General features: G+C 38.4%; 1 protein-coding gene across 4 annotated transcripts in view; it reads right to left on the bottom strand.

Annotated features, from left to right (window-relative positions):
* DPP4 (dipeptidyl peptidase 4) overlaps positions 1–23,445 on the bottom strand; it is an 80,539-nt gene that overhangs the window by 56,289 nt on the left and 805 nt on the right. For all 4 annotated transcript variants that reach the window (XR_007632057.1, XR_007632058.1, XM_050339934.1 and 1 more), the window contains exons 3-16: positions 15,311–15,409; positions 14,670–14,764; positions 14,472–14,546; positions 12,526–12,578; positions 12,351–12,423; positions 11,076–11,196; positions 10,494–10,654; positions 8,458–8,561; positions 4,957–5,086; positions 4,772–4,816; positions 1,670–1,774; positions 1,499–1,566; positions 1,249–1,302; positions 682–806 (exon numbers count right to left, since the gene is read on the bottom strand). Coding sequence is in view for 2 of the 4 variants with exons in the window: in XM_050339934.1 (XP_050195891.1) it covers positions 682–806; positions 1,249–1,302; positions 1,499–1,566; positions 1,670–1,774; positions 4,772–4,816; positions 4,957–5,086; positions 8,458–8,561; positions 10,494–10,654; positions 11,076–11,196; positions 12,351–12,423; positions 12,526–12,578; positions 14,472–14,546; positions 14,670–14,764; positions 15,311–15,409 (1,308 nt within the window). In the remaining 2 variants the exon portion in view is untranslated. The remainder of the gene's footprint in view (positions 1–681; positions 807–1,248; positions 1,303–1,498; positions 1,567–1,669; positions 1,775–4,771; positions 4,817–4,956; positions 5,087–8,457; positions 8,562–10,493; positions 10,655–11,075; positions 11,197–12,350; positions 12,424–12,525; positions 12,579–14,471; positions 14,547–14,669; positions 14,765–15,310; positions 15,410–23,445) is intronic.

Here is a 23,445-nt window from a genome sequence, read left to right as displayed (position 1 = left end):
GAATCAGTAAGCCTTGTCACCAAGACCACAGCAGTAGTCTTCAACCATTTTTACAACCTGACAGAACAATTCCCTCTCTGCTGTCTGTCCTTCTAGCTCATAGATAAGGAAGGTCTTGGCATCTTAAAAATCAGCATAAATTTCAATTTAAAGAAATTTAGGGAAGATTTCATTTTTCTTACCCTTGATTAATTTATCCCTTGTACTATCTAGTGCAAGCAATTACAGGTCAGAGACAGACTACAGTCCCACTGCATACCTTGACTACATTTCTTGGTGGTTTGGGTTTTTTTGACCAGTACTATCTATCCTAATTTTATTTCCACACATGGAGCACTGCTCTTTACCCAGCCTCCTGCTTGTCACACTTTCAGAGCCTCCAAATTCCTTCCACAGGCAGAGCTCCACATGCAGCTCTTGAAGAGATGTGAACTGGACAGGAGTGTTTTGCAGCTCTTTCAGGTCCACCAACAGACAGAAATAACAAGTTTTATCCTAGTAATTTTTGTCAAGGTGCTTTTGAACCTAGGAGGCAGTATGTTTTTCCACTGCCAATGAATTTATCCAATGTTATCAACACATATTGTTAGGCAGTACGTATCATGATCCTGATGAAGTGAACTTCCTCACCCAACTAATCAGTGAGTCATGTTTATGTCAATTAATTCCGGATATACTCACCAAGACAATTTAGCTGATAATACCGTGCGTCTTTGCTGAAGGACACAGAATAATACTGGCATCTTTCTTGATTCAGATCACAGCTAACACATTTAGTAGAACTTGGACTCCCTTCCAAGAGCACTCTGCAAAGTTGAGCTTCATTTCAGAGATTACTTTTTTTTAAGCTACGCTAAACTAATATATGCTTTTTAAATAAGATGGTTGAATGAAATCTTTAAATTCAGAAGTGATTAAATGATTTAAAGATTAGAGAAAACAGACGGAAAACTTTTCAGTTCAGATGATATTGAAATTATAATCATAGTAAAAAAAGCATGAAAGGTTTTCCTTGGGGCTTTGTTGCTTCAGGATTGGTTGTTTCTTCTCACAACTTCCCTTTATGAAGCAAATTTACAGAAAAATATTTTAATTTTTGCAGTTTATACTCTTACACTGATTTTCATTAAATATCCCATAGAGGATCCCACCTTAGACTGAACTTCACAATCTTTAGGTTTTTAATGCTTTTTCTTATTTTTTTTCATTAACAACTGTGTTACCCATAGTGCAGAAAAAATTTCTTACTTATAGAGATTTCTTCCTCCTGGCTTTCCACCATTTTCATTACTAATGTAGTATCTATAAAAGCAAAACATATTGGTTTTGGTAAAATATTTACAGTATATTACAACATTTAAAGGTTTTACCTCACATGTTTAAATCAGATTTTTAATGAATTAAATGACGCCTTCTCCCTGTTCTCCATCCCTGCTTGCTTAGACCCTTGTTACCAGCCCTTATGACAGGAATTAGTAGCTCATTTACAAATACTTACAAGAAGTCTTTTGTTACAGCTTGTATGCTGATTACTTCCCACCTCCCTGAAGTAATAGGTACTGGAGCCTGAAATAGGGGGGTAAGGCAAGGTAAAAAGTAGAACATGAAGCTTCTTGATCACCACGAGAAACACAAGCCAGCACTGACTGTCCTACACATTATTACTCACCTGCGAGCCGTTTATGTAATGGATGTGCTTGTAACCTACTGCGTTGCTGAGGACTTTGTAGTAGGTAGCATTGTCGGGTGCAAAGTAAGGGACAGATGGCTGAAACTTGAAAATAAGAGAGATGTCTATTAAAGCAAAAAACAAAACTCCAGACCCAAAGCGATAAATTTAGGTTTTGATATCTCTAACTGTGAGTGTCAATACTTTAAACAATGCATCACTGAATGTACTGCAAAAATTTTTGTCTACTGACTTAGTAGGTAGAACCTGACTTAGTAGGTAGATGATGTAGCCATCATCGTAAAAGTAAGCACACTTAAAATATTATCTTGCTCCTTAAGCAGCAGAATTTCTTGAGTATTGGCCCTGAAAGTGATCTGTACCCCCTCCCTTGAATTTGAAGTACTTCAGGTGTTCTTATTTTTTTACCATTTCAGGAAACATATATGTACCTACTTTCAAAGTCACTGTTTTATTCTGTCCAATGCAGCTGTAATCTATAAAAATGTAAACTTCACAAATACATGTTTCACATGAATTTTACATTTTAAAATGTGTTTGTGAACAAATTCTTTGAACTCAAATTTTTTTTTTGGCTTAATAGTAAAAAATGTCCTGCTCTATTGAAAAAAACCCAAACCCAAGCTGCTTTCTAAGAAGAAATTTTGCTGGTAAGCAAGTGATTACAGAATGACATGGAACTAAAACTGGAATGGTATTTTCATGAAGGAACTATCCATTTATCAATTGAGAGTGACAGAAATTAATTTCTTCTAGTGACTGCCATTTGAATGTGCTACACATGGTAGAAAGAAAAAGAGGAATGAAACTGAGCTGAGTGAAATAAAAGATACTTCTGTGATAAACGTCCAAAGGATCTAAATGTTAAAATCAGATTTTTAATAAGTTAAATGACACAACTGACACAATGCAGTTGCCTCTGAGATGTTATACCCACTTTGAAATGGAAAGTGAAACAGAAAGCTGAAGTGACTTGCCTTTGGTCATTCAGTAAGCAATGACAGAAATTAAATCTTCCTAACCCATGTGCTCCAAATAACCTCTCCATTTTCCCAAGCAATATTTTTGCCAAAAGTAACCTGCTGAATATTTTGCTAGCCTTTCCCTTATCACAATCTTGCTTTTTCAAAGTGTGACTTTTCTTCAACTCAGCTGGTAAGCTCTAAGTTAGCTGATGACCTGGAAGTCTTTTACAGTTACACAGGCTGCTCTGAGCATTCTTAGATTAAATAAAATTTCATCTCCATTAAAAAAAAAAAAGGCAACCAGAAAACATTACAGATACAAAGAGAGTACTATATGTCTATATTTTATACACATATATAATTTACTTAAATTTGTATATACATATGTATGTGTATATATACATCTCACATATATATAAAAATACTCCTTATCAGTCAAGTAATATTTTGTCATCCCTAAATAGGTAAAAATAAAAGTAAGGAATAAATATACCTTGCCTATCCCCTCTTCAATTCTCCCTACTCTCCACTCCCTTCTCAAATCCAGGAATCATACAGTGAGATTATCTTTTCTTCCAACAGCTCCTAAGAAGTGGGTTGTCTCTTTAAAAGAAACAAAAAACCAACAACCTAGTTTGATGGCACAGACTTGCATTTTGCCCTCTCATTTTGCACAACTGTTTACAAAGTCTGCAGCTTGATCATCACATTGTCTAATTGTGAAGCCTTTGCTGCAGAGAAGCAAAATGTGTCAGCGTTAAGGCCTTCCTTTCCATATCAAATTTGACAGCAGGTGGGTTGATCTCTCATCTTCATACTGCGGATGATTTCATCCCTGCTGTTGCCTCCCTCTTTGCATTTCTTTAAACTCTCATTTTTGACTTCAAAAGTGAATTAGTGACTAAAGCATAATCAGTGTGTGGAAAATGCGGGAGTGGAGTGTACTCTGTGTTCTCATCAAAAACTCTGAAACTCATTTCTCCCTCCAAGTCTGAACTTTTGCATCTCTGCTTCACTTCCCCCAGATCTTCTGTGTAGTTCATTAGGTGCCTACTCTCTACCATGTATGAAAGGACTGAGAAGCAGCTTGGAAAGCATCATCCAGACAGCAGTGACTGCTTTGCCAGAAGCATATGAAAATTTTAATCTGGTCAGTTATATGCATCTTGTCCCCACTTCTCTTCAATGGATATTTCATGGGGAGGGGGCGGGGAGGGGGGAAATAAATAAATAAGTAGCCCCAGTGAGAACCTGGAATGGTTTGTAGCAACCTGAAATACTAAAAAATTACTTTTGTCCTCTATGCCTTTCTTCCAATATGATTCCAAGGTTATAGGATACGCTTCTTTATACATTTTATTCTGTAGATCTTTCTTGAGGTGGCAGGAAGACTAGAAAGCAGCTAAACCAGCACAGCTGGCAACTCCCCCAGTACAAAGGGAATTCTGAATCCTGGCTCCTGCATTCCCCTCCCTACCTACTGCTACCAACGCAGCAGGTCAGAAGTCAAAAGGAGTCTCAAGAGGGTGCTATGCTTTTTGGCAAGCTGAATATATAATCATAGATTCATAGAATGGTTTGGATTGGAAGGGACCTTAAAGTTCACCTAGTTCCAACCCCCCTGCCATAGGCAGGGACACCTTCCACTAGACCAGGTTGCTCAGAGGCCGGTCCAACTTGTCCTTGAACACTTCCAGGGATGGGGCATCCACAGCTTCTCTGGACAACCTCTTCCAGTGCCTCACCACCCTCACAGTAAAGAATTTCTTTCTAATATCTAATTTAAAGCTACTTCTTTCAATTTAAAGCCATTATCCCTTGTTCTGTTAACATGATGCACAGGTCACAGAGGACGCGGTTACAGCTCCAGCCCACGCTGCACTGTCAGCCCAGCCTGGGAGTTCAGAACCCCATATCCCCCAAACAAAAGCTTAAACTCAAGGGTGGGGTGGCACAGCATCTCCATTTGAGACCATTTTTTCCTTTATATATAAAACACAACGAGAGGATGAGACCTGCACAAAAGAGGCACTGCAAAATGCAAGAAGCTCCTATGAATTTTTCTTAATTATCAGAGTTATTTAGAATGTAGCAGTTTTAGAAATTGAACACTCACTCTGCCAATCCAGCCAGTTGTGCTTTCTTCCGTAAGTTGTTTTCCCTAAGAAAAAACAAACAATCCCATTACAATGATGTTTATTTTACATCAGACTTTATTTCTAAAAAGATAAATATACAGATATACTCTACTTCTTCCTAGTTTCATTTGTCATTGGAACTCTTCTACCTAATTTTTCTTACCTGTGGACATGACCAATTACCATCTTCAAAGTCACAGACTGTAAGGACTGAAAAATTCTGAATTCTTCTGAGCCACTGCAGACAAATCCTTTCATCTGTCACCCATGTTACAGCACTCAAATAATGGTCCCTGAAAACAGCAACGGCATTAGATATTTAAAATCCTCTCTGTAATAGCATACCATAAGATAGCATTCAGCAATTCACTGAATGACACTCATCTGGCTATTTTCATTTCAATCTACTCTTCAACAACAAACAATAATGCAAACCTAATTGAGCCATTTTTTTGTCAGTTGTTTTTTCTGCTAGTAGATGCCTTGGTTATTTTCAGAGATACAATAAAGAATTAGATAGTTTGTACAAACCGACTTCCGGAAAGACTGCAATTAAATTCTAACAGCCAGATCACTGTTCTCTAATGCATAAAATAATAGCTACTCCAGACTGTTCATAAATCTCGTACTCTGTGCATCTAGAGGAAATTTTTCTGAATATTAAGTTGCATGTGCCTTAGATTTCAGAATTTTATCCTTAGCTGCATGAAGTTGGTTGCTTGCAAGCATGTTCTGAATGATACATATTTTTGTTCAATTTACTAGTTATTTCCATTAGTTACAATGGAGGGAGAGATCATACCAAAACCAGTTATTACTATTTGAATATTTTACTTTAATCTTCAGAATACAAAACATTTGACATGGAAAAGTGGAGTATTTGAAAAAAAAAATCTTTGTGGATATTCCTGTATAATATTTTTAAAAAGGCACCACATAAAATTTTGTGGTTTTGTTTACCATTACGATCTGTTAGATGTACTGTCTTTTCTTATTTTAGATCTCTGCTATCTCCTAGAAGCCTTATGAACTAAAATAAAACAAACCTCCCCTCCAAGGCAAGTATACATTTTTAACTGGAATTTGCACATTTGACTTAGTTCCAAGTTTATGTTCCCTTTTTCCCCCAAGTTAGTTAACAAAAATGTGTGGGAAATTTTGTGATAAGAGTACCTTCATGATCACTGCGGTTTGGGGGGGGCGAAACACTACAATTAGTGTAGATTGATTAAGAATATATGCCAACTTGTTACCAACAACTTTCAGATTTATTTCTAGCTTGCAGTTTCAAAATCCTGTTTGGAAAAGGTTTATTTTTGCATTTATATTTGACTGGGAAGTCAGTAGATCACTTAATTGCACTGGCTCCCTGCAGGAGCTTGTTTGGAAAAAAAAAAAAAGAGAAAAAAGAAACTGCCATTCTTCATGTACCTATAATAGTGGTTTCCCTTGTTTTGTTTAAGGGGAATTAGTCCCACAGTTTTCATTGCTTCAAAGTCAGAGAAATTAACAGTTCTGGCAACCATAAATCATTCATCAGACAAAATGGACATTACAAGGAAAAAAGAATTAATAATCAACAAATAAATTAATAATCAAGCTATTATTATAATGTAATAAATAGCTTACTGTTATAATTGAGAGTGGGAATGCACCTTCAGTATTCAACAACCCACAAACTGTTAACTAAGCTGCAATTAATTCATGTGTAGAGTATAATAGTTTTGCACTGCTCTTCCTCATTTGCTGCTGAGAGGGATATTCTGCAAACAGTCTCTACTCAGAAGTCAGCTGATTTTAGGACAGATCATTTCAGTAAAGAAGCATCCATTCCCTACATCCTCCTGTTGGCTAACAGGAGCCCCCTGTATCCATGATGCCAAAAATGGTGTTTAAACACTATATGGATTTCATGCTGGTAATTCGCACAAAAAATGTCAGGTTTCATCTACCATCATATGGTAAAGCACTGCCATTCCAGATTTTGGCAGCTTTTCTTGATAAATAGAACTCTTTATCTGAACCAGAAGTGTGGTTCAAATGTGGGGGTACAATTGCTGCTCATATGAGCTCTGGATAATGCTGTAACAGACAACCACTTGCAGGGGCACTGTCCCTCAACATCCCCAACCAGGCAGGTGGGGTGAGGTATACCACCATAGTTTTACTCAGAATTTAGCTCTGTGGAAGTAAAACCAGAGTTTATCCACCACTGAAATTAACCTTTCCTGTCATACAGTGGTATAAACACCATGTAAATATTCATTACTTTGTGCTTCCAGGAGCAAAATTACCCAACAGCAATACTGCACATTGCTTGCCTTTTCCTACTCGTGTATCTTTGTTCTTGCAAAATTCCCAAAGACTCATTCTGGCCACCTCAACTTTTGCAGGACACGTACGGTGAAACTTGACCATTATTTAGATCAGCCACTGGGAGGAAAAGTAAATTTTGATCCTTGCACTCATCCTTCAAGACTTATCTTTGTATTAATCCTGATTTGCAGAGCGCTACATTCATTTTAAAATGGATTACCTCCACATAAATCATGACTATGTTAGACAGATGGGTACGAGGCTGTAAAGTAGCTGATGGTTACTGTCCTCACATCAACTATCGTGTTAACAAAAGGTAAAACATAACTGTAAGACAACAGAGATCTTAATCAGTATTAAGCTAAACATAATGGCCTTTTAATTCTGAGGCACTGAAATTTGGGAGAAAAACAGCACATGACAGCTATGTAACATCCAGCTATTGCAGTGCTACTGTAACGAAAGGATAAGAACAACATATTCATAAAAATTCGCATATCTTGGTTAACACATAGATGTTAGTTAGACTGTGGTGAGGACTGAAATGGGAGATCACTGATATTCCAGCTATAGCTTTTTGGCCACCGCATACCAAATACACATTTTATGCAAAGCTAACAGACCTCCTTTGTTTTTTTCTGGTTTATCAGTATAACCTGTGCTTTCATACCCATCATGTTTGTAAGTGTAAACCTCTAAAAAATTTCCACAATACTGTTAAAAAGAAAAAACAAAACCTGAATTCTCTGTGCATGCACTTTAAATTGATGTAGCTGCTCTTTACAAAATACATTTATATCAAGTTGTGCATTTCCAGTGGCATTTTGACAAATACAATTTTCCATTTACTGTGAGAGGTGCTGATTTTCACCAAGTCTTCAAAGAAAACAAACATTTTAAGTATACATCTGAAGACAACCATGATACCTTGCCTTAGCAAGGAGTTTGCTTCCAATGAAATCAAATCTTCACTTACCATTAAGGTTTTGTTTTGGGTTTTTTTCCCCCCAGTGAATTGGAATACATATATTATAATTTGATTATACCAAAACTTGCTCATATTAAAGTTGTACTGTGAAATGACTTCACCATAGTTAGACTCCACTGAATGTGACGAGCCAAGAACTTGTCACATTCTGAATATAACATACATGGAATATGCCATCTATATATAATCACTAGGAGGATAATCTCTATGCAGATTTTCTCTGGTAAATCTTGTTGCTACCAGAGCTGCATGACAGGGAAAAGCTGCCATGTACACTGAATATAGGGAGGTCACATATAAAAGCTCCTCCTCTCCCACCAAAAAAAAAACCCAATCAAATATTTAATCAAAATTTCTTACCCTGATTTTATTTCTGTAGGTGGAGGAATTTCAACAGGGATTGGATTTGGTAATGACCTGGTATCCACAATAAAGAATCGCACAATTGGATTTGTAGTTCCTGCCTAAAAATAAAAATTTTAGTTGTATTTTGAGGAGAGAATACTCTTGGTGAATTAAGTGTTTCAAATTATAGGTAAGCTACTACAGAAGGAAAGGTAAAACCAGCTGACTTCAAATGTGTGAAAAGACAAGTTCCTAAATGCAGTTTTTAAGGTTGATGCATAAATTATCGTTTTTATTTCTTTATACAAAAATGTTTTTTATGTGTTTCCAGATAAGAAAGACTACTACATTTAGAAACATTCATAACTACATTGGGCTTGCTGTACCCAAAGCAGTATTTGACCATATCTCATCCCTCATGCCATACAGAGTGCCTAACAGTGAGTCAAATCCATTGCTAACACACAGTAAAGTGCTTCTCCATGGAAGAAGCACCTTACATTAACAAGGCACATCACAGCTACCTATAGCACAATACAATCTGTGACTGCAGCACGTACTCCACTATTTTTAATGTAGTGATACTGGGAGTAACATAACTCTGTCAGTAAGGGCTGCTTCTCTAGAAGTTAACTAGCCAAGTCCTCATCGTAACAGTTAGGTAGCTGTACTTGATCCACCTCCACAAATCAGCAATATTCCAAACAAAATGTGTTTGTAATAAAATGTGTAATTTAAATTGGCTGTTCATTCTACACCTTCGTCTCTTCTTATGCACCATGCTCAGGACAGAGCACCTGCAGCTGTCAGTGCGCCCAGCCACTCATTGGGAGCGTCAGTGACCCCTCTGGAGAAGGCTGCAAGGGGACAGACAAAGGCCATGTGCTCCAGAACCTCTGCAGTGACATGACCATGGCTGCTGCAGAGGAAGCTGAGCTTGGCATGGAGAGGGTGGCTTTTTCACCAGGCAAACAGCCATAACAGCTGAGTGATCAGCCAGCTGTATCAGCTGTTCTGCCCCAGTTAATCAAGAGTGGAAACATCTTCCCGAGATGGCCAGACCATCATGGATTGGGGTGGGAGGAAGAAAGGGGTATATGCTGGCACCTTAAGCCAACACAGAGTATAAAACCCCAGTGATGAACAGAAAGAACTAAAGAAAGTGATGGGCTTGAGGTAGTTTCAACCCATCTATTCCTTCCCAGCAACAGGGATGCCCAGCACTGCATTATGCTCACATGAGCATATTATGGAGACCAGCTATGGGAACATATTTGAATTGAGACTCAGCAGTGTAGGGCAACTGCTGTTCTCTAAGTGTAATTTGTTCTTGTTTTGTGTCTTGAATGCATTGCTCTCATAAATCCAAATCCCACATATGTCAAATAACTTCACACAGGTAAGTCTTGTATTAAACATGAAACCCTTCATGTCTGGAGTGGATGAAAGAAACTGTTAGAGCACTTTGCATTCTAACTCTCACTCCATTCAGTCCAGTGCCAACTGTGCAAGAGCATAAAGTCATGTGGAGAGGAGGAGGGGAAGAAGAAGGAGCTGCTTACACTAAAGTCTTCATTCTCACAGCTAAAACTGGAAGACCTTTAGGTTTGGGCAAAGAAACTCCTTCAGCAGATTCCTCTTCTTCCTCTCTATACAGGAAGCATCCAGCAACTGAAAATGCTACCTTAGTTGAAGAAGATTTCATTATCAATACCATGCACAACCCTAACATAATGTACATCTGCTAAATGCTTTGTACCGACTTCAAGTCCCTGAGACCTTTTTGTTCCCAACATCTACTCGCTACCTCTAAATTTTATGGTGAAACAACAAAAATCTTATATCATCCTTTTTTTTTTTTTCCTCCTTTTTCTTTACCCTGGAGATAATAAAATACTTTAACATTGCCAGATGCTGTTGACTTCAGAAAGAGTAATCACAGCAAGCTGTTGAGGAGAGACAGACAATATTTTCATTAGCAGGAACTGATTAAATGAGACTACTCTCTTAATGAAACTGTAGAACAAACATGTTTAATAAATAACACCGACCTTGGGATACGGGATTCTAATGGTCTTTGGATACTGCAAGGTGTCCTCAGAATAAAAGGAATACTCTATAACAGGAACTTCTGTATCATCAAAGACAGCATATGCCAAAAAATTGCCATTTGGAGACCACCAAAGAGCAGAATTGGTGCCAAACATTTCCTCTGAAAGAGATGGAAATGCATTTAAGTTATAATTGATGTTGGCTCTTCTATTCTAGGGCCTGTTCTCTTAAGTTTTTAATAGGATTTTTCTTTTTTAACTTGAAATTTAGAAACTAAACTGTAGACTATTTGTTGGGGTTCTGAAATTAGACATTAGACCAGTATTTATAATCTATCATATGAAGTTAATTCACACACTAAAATTTCCAGTGATGCACTGCAAGTTATGCAAACTCATTTCCATTCTTTGATCCTCACACTAGACAGGTATTAAGCTCAGGTAAGGATGCATGCTTCTTTTAAAATAGAGATTTTGATTAATTTGAACTTTTCAATGGTAAGAAATGAGATCATAATAATAACTACAATAAACAAAAGGTTTATATGATAATATAAAGTAAGACTTGCTTGACATAATTACCTTCATAAACCCAATCTGGTATTCCATTGAAAATTTTATTTTCTTCTCCATTTTGAGTGATTGCCTCAGATTCTGCTGTTGGTGAAACTTTTACATAAACATTATTTTTCCAAACATATGCCTGCAAAACATCATCATGATGACAATTACTATTATGATAAATCCTGCTTCCTTTCTTTACTTCATCTACTGGGAAATTCACACCCAGATGACAAAAACCATTTTTAAAAGTTGCATTTCCCCAGTCATTGATAATTAACAAACTTGGAATTACTAATACAAATCAGGTGTAGCAACTTAACCTTGTTTTTTTGCAAAAAACAAGTCAGCTATGGTAAGTGACATGACTACTGTAACAAGTTTTGAAAACCTTGCTATTCATTTTCTGCCAAGATACAAGCTTATTTTCCTTTGCCAGGAGTTGTTTTTCACTAATTTGTCTTTCAAACAAAACTATCAGTGCTTTGGTAAAACATTGACTGGGGTCTCAGCACTACCAATAGATCTGCAAAGACAGTACACTTCTGCAGTAGCACACAGAACTCCTCTAGTTTTTGACACCTGGCCACCTCTCTAATCACCCCTGGTTTTTCTCTCTGGTAACTGAACAACAGAGTTTTATTCCAGAGCTTTGCTCCAAGATGCAGAAAGCTCTTTTCATCTTCCTGTGCTTCTGTGGTTGGTCTCTATAATTCATATAGTACAAGCAATGAGAATAAATAAGCACCACATTCTCCTGTGACAGTCAGATCCAACACTCACCATAGGGAATACACAAGCCTTGCAAATGCAGTGGCTTTCACCATTGAGGATTGGAGGGGAGAAAGAAAAGGACAGTGGGAAAGAGTACAAGAAGATTTTGATCCTCTAATCCCATTACATGCATTCATCAAGTAAAACTTCATTGATCATTGTATAATTAGGAGACAAAAATCACAGTGATGATTAAGCAGACATTCATAATGCTGCTGCCTTTGAAAGGGATGAGCTCTTGTCTGTAACTGTAATAACATGAAGTTCCTGTGCATTTGTGCATTACATGACTACTGGGGTCACTACTCGCTTTCAGGAATGCATTTTCATTAAAGAACAAAACAAAACACAGAGAGGGATTTTGGAGTCTTTCCAGCCAACAGTAGTCAATTTTGAAATAAGTTCAGCTACTTTATCTAGCAGTAGAGAAGTCCCAAAACCTCAAGAATATAGACAATGCGAGTTTCCATGTCACGTGTATGAAAATGACAGTTCATGTAAGTGTCACTTATCTTTACTAACCAGTTTGTGACCAACAGGTGACCAGGATATATATTGTGTATCATTAGGTAGTAGTCCATCATCTAAGATAGAGCTGGAAAAGACAGAAACAAAATGCAGCCAAGAGAAATCAGTGAAATGACATTTCATTGCAAAAGAATCTTAAAACTACATCTCATGTGAAAAGATTACTGACCTGCTACTGAAATTATAGATGTGATATGAAGCTGTAAAGGAATGCCTCCACAACTGTAAAAGAATTATTTTAATATTAAGAAACTAAATTTCACTGGATTTACATCTCATGCTTTTTCTTAAGACAGAACACAATGAACATACAAGGGTAACAGATCTCTACAAGGTTTAAGAAAAGACTAAAACATTGCCACCCCTCTGGGTGAGGTCACTGACTGATTAAGGACAGATACACAGATGCCAGAGATAATGCACTTTTTCAGAAATCTTTGCAGTTACATGGCAGACTATTATCACTATGCAGAGTAAATTCTCCTCCTTGTGCCTTACTGGCTTGCTTACTCTTTTCTGTCTCATTTTTCATGTTGTATTATTGAACTTGGCATCTTATAGTAGTTCTCACAAGTCCCACAGTATGTATGTAGCAGTTCCTCCAGTACAGGGTGACCTATTCCCATTCATACTGTCACAGAAATAACCCTCTTCTCTCAGAAATCTGCCTCTTGAAGTCTGTATCCCCCTGTGGGCACTTAGAGAGAGAAAGATGATGATGATAATGCAGACATTTAAACATGTTCATGTTGGCTGGAGAGGTTTGATTTAGCCCACAGTGTTGACATGTTACGATAATGCTATCTTCTATGATGGTTCTTGAATATTTGTATGAAGATATAAAACAACAACTTAGTACTACACAGCCAGATGGCTATTACATAACAAGTGTCTACATCCGCATGATTCATTTTGTTACTCTGTTTCTTTGCAATAAAGATTAATAATAACAGAACTTTCAATCACACTATTATATAAAGGTTAAAAGATCTTGTTTCAGCATTAAAATAAAATTAACTCTTATGAATGCAACAAATAAAATACTATAGAGCAATAAACTATGAGTAGACGTGATGTGTAGGGTGACTGGAAAAATATTAGGCGTTTTGTGGCCACTAAAGATGCAGTGAAAAGTTAAATAATTCTGAACAATTCAGAAAGATGAAAGGTCACTGGCTTAAAAAAGGTAACCCAGCGAGGAAGCTAAAACTGAAAAAAGCGATGACTGAGTGCATGGACTGTGCCTGGCACAGTGTGAGAGCCATTCATGGATTGCCAGGCCAGAACATGTAGACAGAGCTCAGTGACACAGCATTTAAGTATCTGTACACTGCAGAAGTCAGTACTGAGCTTTTTACAAACAAAACAGGGCAGCTCTCTAGAAAAAAAAAAAAAAAAAGGAAAGAAGCACAAAGTTACCGGTTTCTCAGTGCACAAACTGTACAGCAAATTATTGCCTCCAGCAGGCTCCTCATTTGGCACACAGAGCCAGGTTTTCACGCCACCTGGCATAAATGTAGGTTGACCTTTCTTGCACAGTTCAACACCAAGCCAGTGTGAGGCATTTTGCTGGAGGCTTTTCATGTGCTTGCTGACAGCAGGGAACAAGGACACACAAGTCCACTCCAAGCACAAGCCTTCTCTTGTAAGCACATGCTGCTTTTCAGTCACCTCAGTTCTCAGCTCTTACATCCTACCACCACAATGTAACAACCACACACACACACATATATATATAGCATACACATACAAGCAGATGTACCAGCATATCTACTCATCACTTCTCCTTACCCACACAACTCCTTGAACAGCCATGCCTATCTACTCTTCTAGATTGTCTTCCCAGATGAACCATCCAGCCTCGCTCTCCTTGCGATAACTCTCCATCCATTTTTTATCCAGATGCTTTTCTCAGGCAGTCATGCCTTTTCTGCCAAGCTCACAGATAATACCAGTCTCTTCTCCTCCTCCTGCCTGCTCAACTTGGCTATTCCCCTACATATATCCATCTCATTCATCCCTCCTCCTGCATTTCCCTCACATTCTCGCAGCCTCTCAGTTGTTCTCAAACCTTTATTTCCCAGTTTTATCCTCAGATGTAAAGTGCACTTGTACCTTTCTGTAGTTGTACCGCAGAAGAGCAAACTTTTGGTCAGGAGACAATATAGCTGTGCTTGCCTTGTACTGATCCTGTCAACAAAGGAAGGGAAAAAGGAACACATTAAGTACTGCTTCTAAAGAAACGTGCAGAATAAAACAGTAAACTCAATACCTTTCCCAATGTCTGCATATATTACATATAAGTCAACATACTAATGTTGTATTCGCCAAGATTACTGAGGATGTTCCACTGTCAGCACTGATAAGCAGGATGTTCCCATTATTTGTTTCATGGAGATACTGATTTCCTAGAAGAACAAGAGAGATGGTCATAGTAAGTTAAATGTTTATCGTTTACTTCTCTTTCCCCCTTGTGTTTATTAGCAGGAAATAAAATTCAAAAATCTGGTCAATGTTGTGTCCCAGTTCAGTAATGAAAGGATGCTTATAGCACAACAATGTTCACAAAATGTTGTCCTCACAGCATCCACCTTCTAGCATCTCTTTCCCTTGGGGCACTAGGCGTATTCAAAAGGAAAAGTGGCCTGTGTCCTCCTGTTCCCTGGCAACCTGATGCAGAGGAAGCTGACACACTTCAGTGGATAACGTGCTTCTACCAAAAAGCACAAAAGTATGCACTTTCAGCAGTAGGAGAATATAGCTTGCCATGACTGTGAGCATGTACCTAAGGGGGGAAAAAAATCAACTCTTTGAGCTACACACTCTTCTATTATGGTACTATTAAATAATTTAAAATTTTTTCTGGATACAGTGGTCACCTCAGCATGAAGAGATGTGTTTACTGAAGGCAGTACATTTTCTTGACATTTAAGCTGTACGGATAAACTAATTACCTGAAATCCACTGCAAATTATGGGGTTTGTATGAATAGTCATTGTTCAAGTAATTCTGTAGAGTGTACGTTTTTCGTGAATCAGACTTCGAGGGACTTTCTGAAAAAAAGACAGAAGAGAGATTTTGATGTTGCTGCAAATTGTTCCACCCCAGCTTCTTAACCTGACTACCAAGTGGGTTTTTGTTGCTGGTTATTAAAGTGTTTAAGCTCTAAACACCTCTAAAGTACTAGCAGTGGGAAGGCAATAAAACTTTACTGCATGATAAATTCAGCAAGCATCAAAGCATCAGTAAAATCACTTAACAAACTCATGGAAAAGAAAATACTTTTTTGACAGTGACAAAAATAAATGAAAGACCTCTAGCCATCTTATTTCAGCAAACATATACCTGCACTTTCAAAAATTGGAAAGAAGCGATCTTAATGCCTTTCTCCCCATGCTCACTCTGGGAAGTTTCCTGCAGAGCCCCAGCTGCTAATACTTACATCAGACATCAACTGTGGGGTGGATCATGCAAAACAGAGATACAGATGCTCATGTTTGAGAGTGGGGGACAGGCAAGGTTGTCCATATGACTGAAATGTGACATCCCTGTGAGTAAATGTACAGACCTTGAGAGATACCCTAAAAAGAAAGTGGCTGCTGTACTTGATCACATATTCTGTAATATTGCTGTTCCTGAACCCTTCAGTTGTGAATAATCTGCTTATGATTAAACTCAAATTTCAGAAATGTCTCAAATAAAAAAAAAATCTGAGAAGCAGTAAAATTTTCAGGGAAGGTCTAATTAAAAAAAAAAAAATTAAATCACAAGCACTTCCTGATAAGCCTATGACGAAAGAACTAGTTAAACATTTATTCCTCTCTTGATGTGTTTTTCATCAAGGTATCCTAATATTTATTGCAATGTTACAATTTTGACTGGAAAATTAAAGTCAAGTAACTGGGTTACTCTGAGAAGACCAAGTGAAACTCTGAACATAGTTAAGCTAATGAGTTTGGTCATCAGCTTCAGCCCACTGCAGTCAACCTCTAAGAAAAATATTTCTTATTGGCTGCAATGCATATGCTGCTCTTTCCAAAATATGAAAAGTAATAGCAATAATAATAACAACAACAACTCGGTCTGTGAATTTTTGTGATCTTTTTTCCTATGAAAACAAAGACTACAGTTTTTACATTCAGGTGTGCAATTCTCTCCCTGCTTCCTCTCTACCTTTTTTTTTTTTTTAATAGAAACCTAAAACCTCCCTCGTACAAACCTACACATTCCAGAAGGGAAGCAATTTTTATTTCAACTGGCCAAATCAAAAGACTAGAATAAAATCAACTGATGAAAACACTCAACTGCAGATGTAGTGACCGATCAACCAAGATACTCAGCATGTCCCTAAGAACTGCCTCTTCTTTCATTACCGTGAAGAAGAAAAAGGGTATAAAGTCCTTGAGGACATGCACAGAAAAACACCTCACAATAATTTTTGCAGGGTATCTTTCTGCAAGTTAAATACACATGTCAACTGGAACACAGCAGGAGTTACAGCTGTTACAGCTTTACTCTTATTTCCAAACAATAAGCAAATTGTATATATACAGCACAGACTGTACAACCAGTGCTGCAATAAAAGTCAAGAGACATAACAGTGATTTTAGTTTAAAATGCTCAGAAAAGGTTAAAAAAAAAATGCTTGCTCAATGCCATTTGAAATTTGACTGTTCTAAAAAAGTAGGCTAGATTTATTGCTCTTGAAGTGTCTCTAAGAATATTAATTTCTCAGGTTAATTATTTGATATTAACTGAATATATAATTTGATGGATTATGAACAAGTGTGCATTTGATATTCACACACAGTTGTCTAGTTGGGAATATGACTTCTCTCCTTCCTAATTGAGAAAGTGTCATTTTCAATCAGAGCGGCTTCGGAAAGCAACAAAATTCTTTCTTGGAAAAGGAGAAGCAATTTAAGACAGGTGGCTGATGAACAGGTTTAGGGATTTTTCCAAACTGATGAATGTTTTTCCCCCTGGTGACATACATATTTTGCTAAGGTCTCATTACTAAAAAAATCAGGCCACTATTAAGATTTGTTGGCTGTGTATAAAATTAAAATTTCATTTTCTGTCAACACCTTCCACGTAGTATCTGAATATGAAAATGTACGCCAAGCTGTAAGGGTGTAGCCGTAGAAGTTCTAGTTGAAGTATTTTCTTAATTTACAATATAGGACATTATCATTATATTCTTACTTATCTACATTATGGCACCAACCAAAGAAAAAAAAAATTCTGCATTTTGGTTGTTCTTGTTCAGGTTCAGGTTCCATTTGAAAAGAAGTGCCAAACAGGGGCTTTTTGGACAAAATAAAGTAATTGTTGACATTCAAGAGCATTTTATTGGCTTTGAAGATTGGATACAGATCAATGTATGTTCATACTTTAGCAAAACTGCTTCTTTCACTCTTGGGTTCCTCAGAGAGGCTGTGAGGACTACATGTTCTTGCTATTTTTGTTTTTTGACTATTTCAGATTCAGACTTATTTTTCTAAATTCCAAATGACTAGCTTCCAATGCTCAGTACTGGGGCTAGTTCTGTTATATATCTTTATTGATAATTTGGACAAGGTGATCGAGTGCACTCCCAATAAGTTCACAGACAACACCAAGCTGGGCATGAGTGTTGGTCTGCTGGAGGGTAGGAAGGTTCTGGAAAGGAGTCTGGACAGGCTGGATCAATGGGACAAGGCCAGTTGTCTGAGGTTTAGTAAGGGCTGGGTCCTGCACTTTGGTCACAGCAACTCCATGCAGCGCTATAGGCTGGGGGAAGATTGGCTGGAAAGCTGCCCAGCAGTAAAAGACAGCCACTGACATCCTGGCTTGTATCAGAAATAGTGTGGCCAGCAGCACTAGGGAAGTGACTGTCCCCCTGTACTTGGCACTGGTGAGGTCACACCTCAAATCCTGTGTCCAGTTCTGGGCCCCTCAATTCAAGAGAGACATGGAGGTGCTGGAGTGTGACCAGAGTAGGTCAATGAAGCTGGTGAAGGGTGTGGAGTGCATGTCCTGTGAGGAGTGGCTGAGGGAGCTGGGATTGTTTCGCCTGGAGAAAAGGAGGCTCAGGGGTGATTTAATTCCTCTCCACAACTATCTGAAAGGAGGCTGTAGCCAGGTGGGGTCGGCCTCTTCTCCCAGGCAACGCAGAAGGAAACAGCCTCAAGCTGCACCAGGGGAGGTTCAGGCTGCACATCAGGAAGAATTTCTTCACTGTAAGGGTGGTTAAGCACTGGAAAAGGCCCAGGGAAGTGGTGGAGTCACTATCCCTGCAAGTGTTCAAGAAATGACTGGATGTGCTATGGTTTAGGTGATAAAGTGGTGTTCGGTCAAAGGTTGGACTTGATGATCTTGGAGGTCTTTTCCAATCTTAATGATGCTATGATTCATCTCTATGCTATTCTGATTCCTGGCAGTACACACATATTTCCACTGTCACAGTGATGTATTGGAAATAATAACATCATAATACCTCCATTACAACAGCAAAAACGTAAGTAAGTCCTTCTGGGAAGAAGGCTCTTAAGCTTTTATGTAAGTAGTATTCATATGAAGTTAAACAATTTTGTTTCCATTTTGTAATTTTTTATTAATATGTGACCCTTTCTGCAAGTGTAAAGTATTGACATTGTTTAACCCCAGCTGGCAAATAAGTACCACTCAGCTACTCACTTCCTTCCTCTCTCCCCTCTCCACCCTCAGTGGAGATAGGAAGGAGAAGCAGAAAAAGATAAAACCCATAGGTTGAGATAAGAACAGTTTAATGATTGAACTAAAATTAAATATAATACTCCTAATAACAGTAATAATATTTGTAATGAAAAGGAGAGAGAGGGGAAGAAAAAGAACCCAAGAAAGACAAGTGATGCACAATACAATTGCTCACTACCCAATGACCAATGTCCAGGGCCTGTCCCTGGGCAGTGATCGACATCTCACAGCCAACTCCCCCCCATTTATATGACCATGACGTTCCATGCTGTGAAATATCCCTTTGGCCAGACTGGGTCAGCTCTCCTGGCCATAGTTCCCTCCCAGCTCCTGGTGCACTTGCTCACTGGCAAAGTCTGGGAAACTGAAAAGTCCACAACTTAGAGTAAGCACCACTTAGCAACAAACAAAACATCAGCATGTGATCAACGTTATTCGCACGCTTAATCCAAAACAGAGCTCTGTACCAGCTAGTAGGAAGAAAATTACCTGATTCCCAGCCAAAACCAGGACACGTATAAAGTAAACAAGAAGTTAACTATTGTGTAAGGGTTATGGTATGACAACCACCATACCAAAACCTAAAGATGTTGACAAATTACTTTTGGTATATGTACTATTTATTCCCAGGTGTTAAGGTGCATTTTAATAATTTCCATATGTAATAATAATAATACCCGGGCAGGTGGGGCTCGTTAGCCCTTAAAGGCAACCCACCTACGTCCTAAGGACCTCACTGTCACCGTCCAAGCTCGCTTGGCCCCGGCAGATGAACCTTAGGATTAAAGGGTGTGCTCAGTTCCGCGCACACTGTGTCTCACCTAAAAAATCCAATGCGCAGGCTGGAAGGTGGAAAGACCTTCCCTGGACCTTCGCTCGCGAAGACTGGCCATTATATTATTAATAATAATAATAAAAAGTAAGAAATTATGTAAGTCACTTTAAAGTGACAGAAAACTATAAAAAGCAGTAATAATGGAAGCTTTACTGCATATTCACCACTACCAAGAGAGAGACTGGAAAAAACACAAAAAGGGAAAGACAAGTACAAGCATGATGTTCAGCAATAATGAGAAAGGGATAGAGAGATGCTAAAAATCAGAAAAGGTGACAGCAGAATAAGAGTGAGAATAACCTGCTGTCTAAGAATGTAATTTAGAAGCAGTGGGAGAGATGCAAGGGAAACCCAACTCATTCAGTGGTCAGAAAAGTAAGAGACATTTCAGGCTAGTTTTTCCAAACCTTCCTATTCCAACATATGTAAAAAAGTACTCTAACTCTTCCCCCTCGTGTACACTCAAGCCCATAGTTAGTGACCAAGATATGTGATGATCAGAGCACTGAAGTACATTTCCAGAAAAAAAAGTATGTAAAAACTACTTCGCTGTGTCAGGCCAAAGGTTCACTTCATTCAGAATTCCACCTAGGAGCTGATACAGAACATTCAGGAGAGATCACAGCCAGTGAGTGAGTGCCTGAGGCAGTTCATCCAAGAGCCTTTCTGTGGGGCTGCAGAGACTATCCCAGAGGGATGTAATCATTAACTTTGCAATCAATAGCTCTGGAATCCCTCTCAAAGTAACCTCATCTTATTCAAAGCAAGGAAATAAAAATAGCAGAAGCATTCTGCAGATACCAATCTACTGCTGATAATTTTTTTTTACTATGTTATTACTCAACATTTGAATAAGGGTAGATAAGTGAGTTAAATGACAGTTACAGAAGTCAAGGATGTACAGCAAGAAAATATTTCCATTCCCTACCTTTTCAGACTCACGAAGAACCCTCAGACACCTTAAGGTCATTAACTGCCCCAGCCCCTACTGCACTTTCCAGCCTCTTCTAGGCACATTTCTATTAGAAGACCAGAGAGGCACAAACAGTATCACCTAATCATGGCAGTGATGACCTTATCATTTAGTGAATATCTCACCCTTAGAGAATTAGACCTGTGGGTGAAGAAAGCTGTACCAGCTGTACAGGACCCCTCACTCTAAGGCCAGTTATGACTTCTCATGGCAGCAGAATGATACTGCAAAGTCTCCTTCCTGCTCTCAGCATTTGCTACTCATTCTCCCACTCCTGGACTTGCTGCCCAGCTGCTCAGAAGAACAAGAACTGTGGTAACAGAAGAGATAAAAGGTATATGGACTAGGGGTGTTTCAATCTGCCTTTTGTATGGAAAGTAAGTAAAGTAAATGGGTAAGTGAATCATGAACAGACCACCTTTTTTTTAGAAAAAACCTCATACTTTAAAGGTAACCACTTGTTACCATAGTCACTGGTTGGATAGCTCCTCAAAGCATAACAATGTCAGCATTTAGTCAACAGACTTCAAATACAACCCCCAAGGCTGTTTTGAGATTAAACTGTTTGATGCAAGTAGTCCCATGTGGTTATTAAATACAAAATAAGGTGTCAAAATAGGCAGTGGAAATAGAGTGTAAAGAGTTCTGGCTGGGAAGACCCTCAAGGTAAATAATGAAGGGCTGTACCCAAAATTAGGGAAACTTTTTGGGAATTTAAGTCTGAAGTATTTCTCTATGCTAAACAGCAGCAAGAGAAGAAACAGAAGTTCCACTTGCCAGGCCTACAGGCCAGGCAACAAGCCAGAACTTCTCTGGAGTGGCAAAATTGCACAACCTTTCACAGTACTGGAGCCCATTTATCAAACTAATTATGTGCTGCATGACTACTAAGCTTATGAAATGGAAGTACAGTGAGAAGCATGGAAGAGAGAACAGTTGCAGACCAAATGTAAGAAAACCAAACTCAAAATTATCTGTTTGTATCAATAATCATCATTTTCACTCCCTGCACAATGCTTGAACAATCGGAATGAAATAAAGACTTGATTGCAGTTACAAGGACCTCTATCAGAGCAGACTTTGATCCCACAGAGTCACAGTCATGTGAACTGCTCCTCCCAAATGCAATTTTGCTGTTTTCATTTTTGTACTCAGGTGAGTACCTGTATGGCCCAGGAGGCATCCTCAGCTGACTTACATGCCCTGTGGTTGTTCATAAAAACCGGATAATCAAACTGTCAGTTATTAAGTGCTCTAACCTACAAATTACTACTTCATAAGAACACCAACTATACACTCTCAGCTAACAGAAAACATCTGTTTAGCACAGTCAAAAGCACCCTGCAATTTCCAAATTACAATGGTCAAAGTTGTTATTCAGATGTTACTGGTGGCCTGATTTGGGAAGAGACAGGAATTCAAGTTTTTGAACTGGAACCACTCCATCTCAATCCATATTTTATCCAGAGAGTTAGCGAACTACTGGGGCATGCTAGGTAGTTTCCTAAACCTTAATTTGAGCCAACAGTAAAAAGACTGTCTCGTTTTCCTACAACCAAAACGATTCAAGCCAAGGCTGACAGCATGGTGGTATTCTGTGTATCATATAACAGAAGTGTTTCCTTCAAGTAAAATGAATTTACTATATAACTGAGTGACTGGTCCTGAATTGCAGCCACTTCTACAGCAAAAGAATTCCTATGCTAGAAGGAAGAAAACCCATCTGACTCGCAGTAAGACACAGAATTGGCATCAAGATAGACAAGCACCGTTTCTTCAGCAGAGTTCAGGCCTGCGTACCGAATTCTTTCACCAAGTGTTATGCCTGCACATATCCATCTGATAAGTTAGCAAGACCCTTTCTCTTGCTCTTCCCAACTTGTGAAATTCAGAGCATTTTCTGTAATCTCAAAAACCTGATTTTTGAGATAAGTGGTAAAAATCTGCCCAAAAATAACAGAAAAGGGAGTCAGCATCTGCTGATGAAAATTTTAGCCCAGAAGGTATGTAATTCAGATATCTGGACTTTGAAAATATAGTTTTTAATGACTGGAATACTGATAGAAATGAACTGTAAAACTGTTTAATGTAAATTATGCAATATAAGCACTAGTGACACAAGCTTCACCTCTTCAAATAACATTCAACAAACCCACCAGAACTTTCTGTGCACATATGAAATTGCTGTGTTCATTTCTGAATACACTGTTAAGATCAGCACATGCATTTTCACACATCCTGGGGTGCACCTCATGGACAGGAGACCACCAAAGGTCTAGTCTAGAAAACACTTCCTTAGAGTTTGTAGTACTGATTCTACATATCACAACTGCTCAGCTGTGAATTGTAAGAACACCAAATGAGAATAAGGTGCAGCTCTGTCCTATCAGCTGGAAGCAAGGCATTGCTTAATGAGGATTTAATGCTGTTTCATATTAACATCCAGAGTCACACGGGTAACCTGAAAAGTACAAACCGATCAGAGTCCAAAACCGCATTCCAAATCTTCTTCTACTTTTCTGACCTCTGTAACTGTGCTGTTTATATAATTTCACTCAATGGCA

The sequence above is a fragment of the Myiozetetes cayanensis genome, unplaced genomic scaffold (genome assembly GCF_022539395.1).
Source record: "Myiozetetes cayanensis isolate MyiCay16 unplaced genomic scaffold, myiCay2020 scf9, whole genome shotgun sequence".
Taxonomy (NCBI): domain Eukaryota; kingdom Metazoa; phylum Chordata; class Aves; order Passeriformes; family Tyrannidae; genus Myiozetetes; species Myiozetetes cayanensis.
Note: the sequence above shows the minus strand (reverse complement) of the source record. Positions and strands in the feature narration are given on the sequence as shown.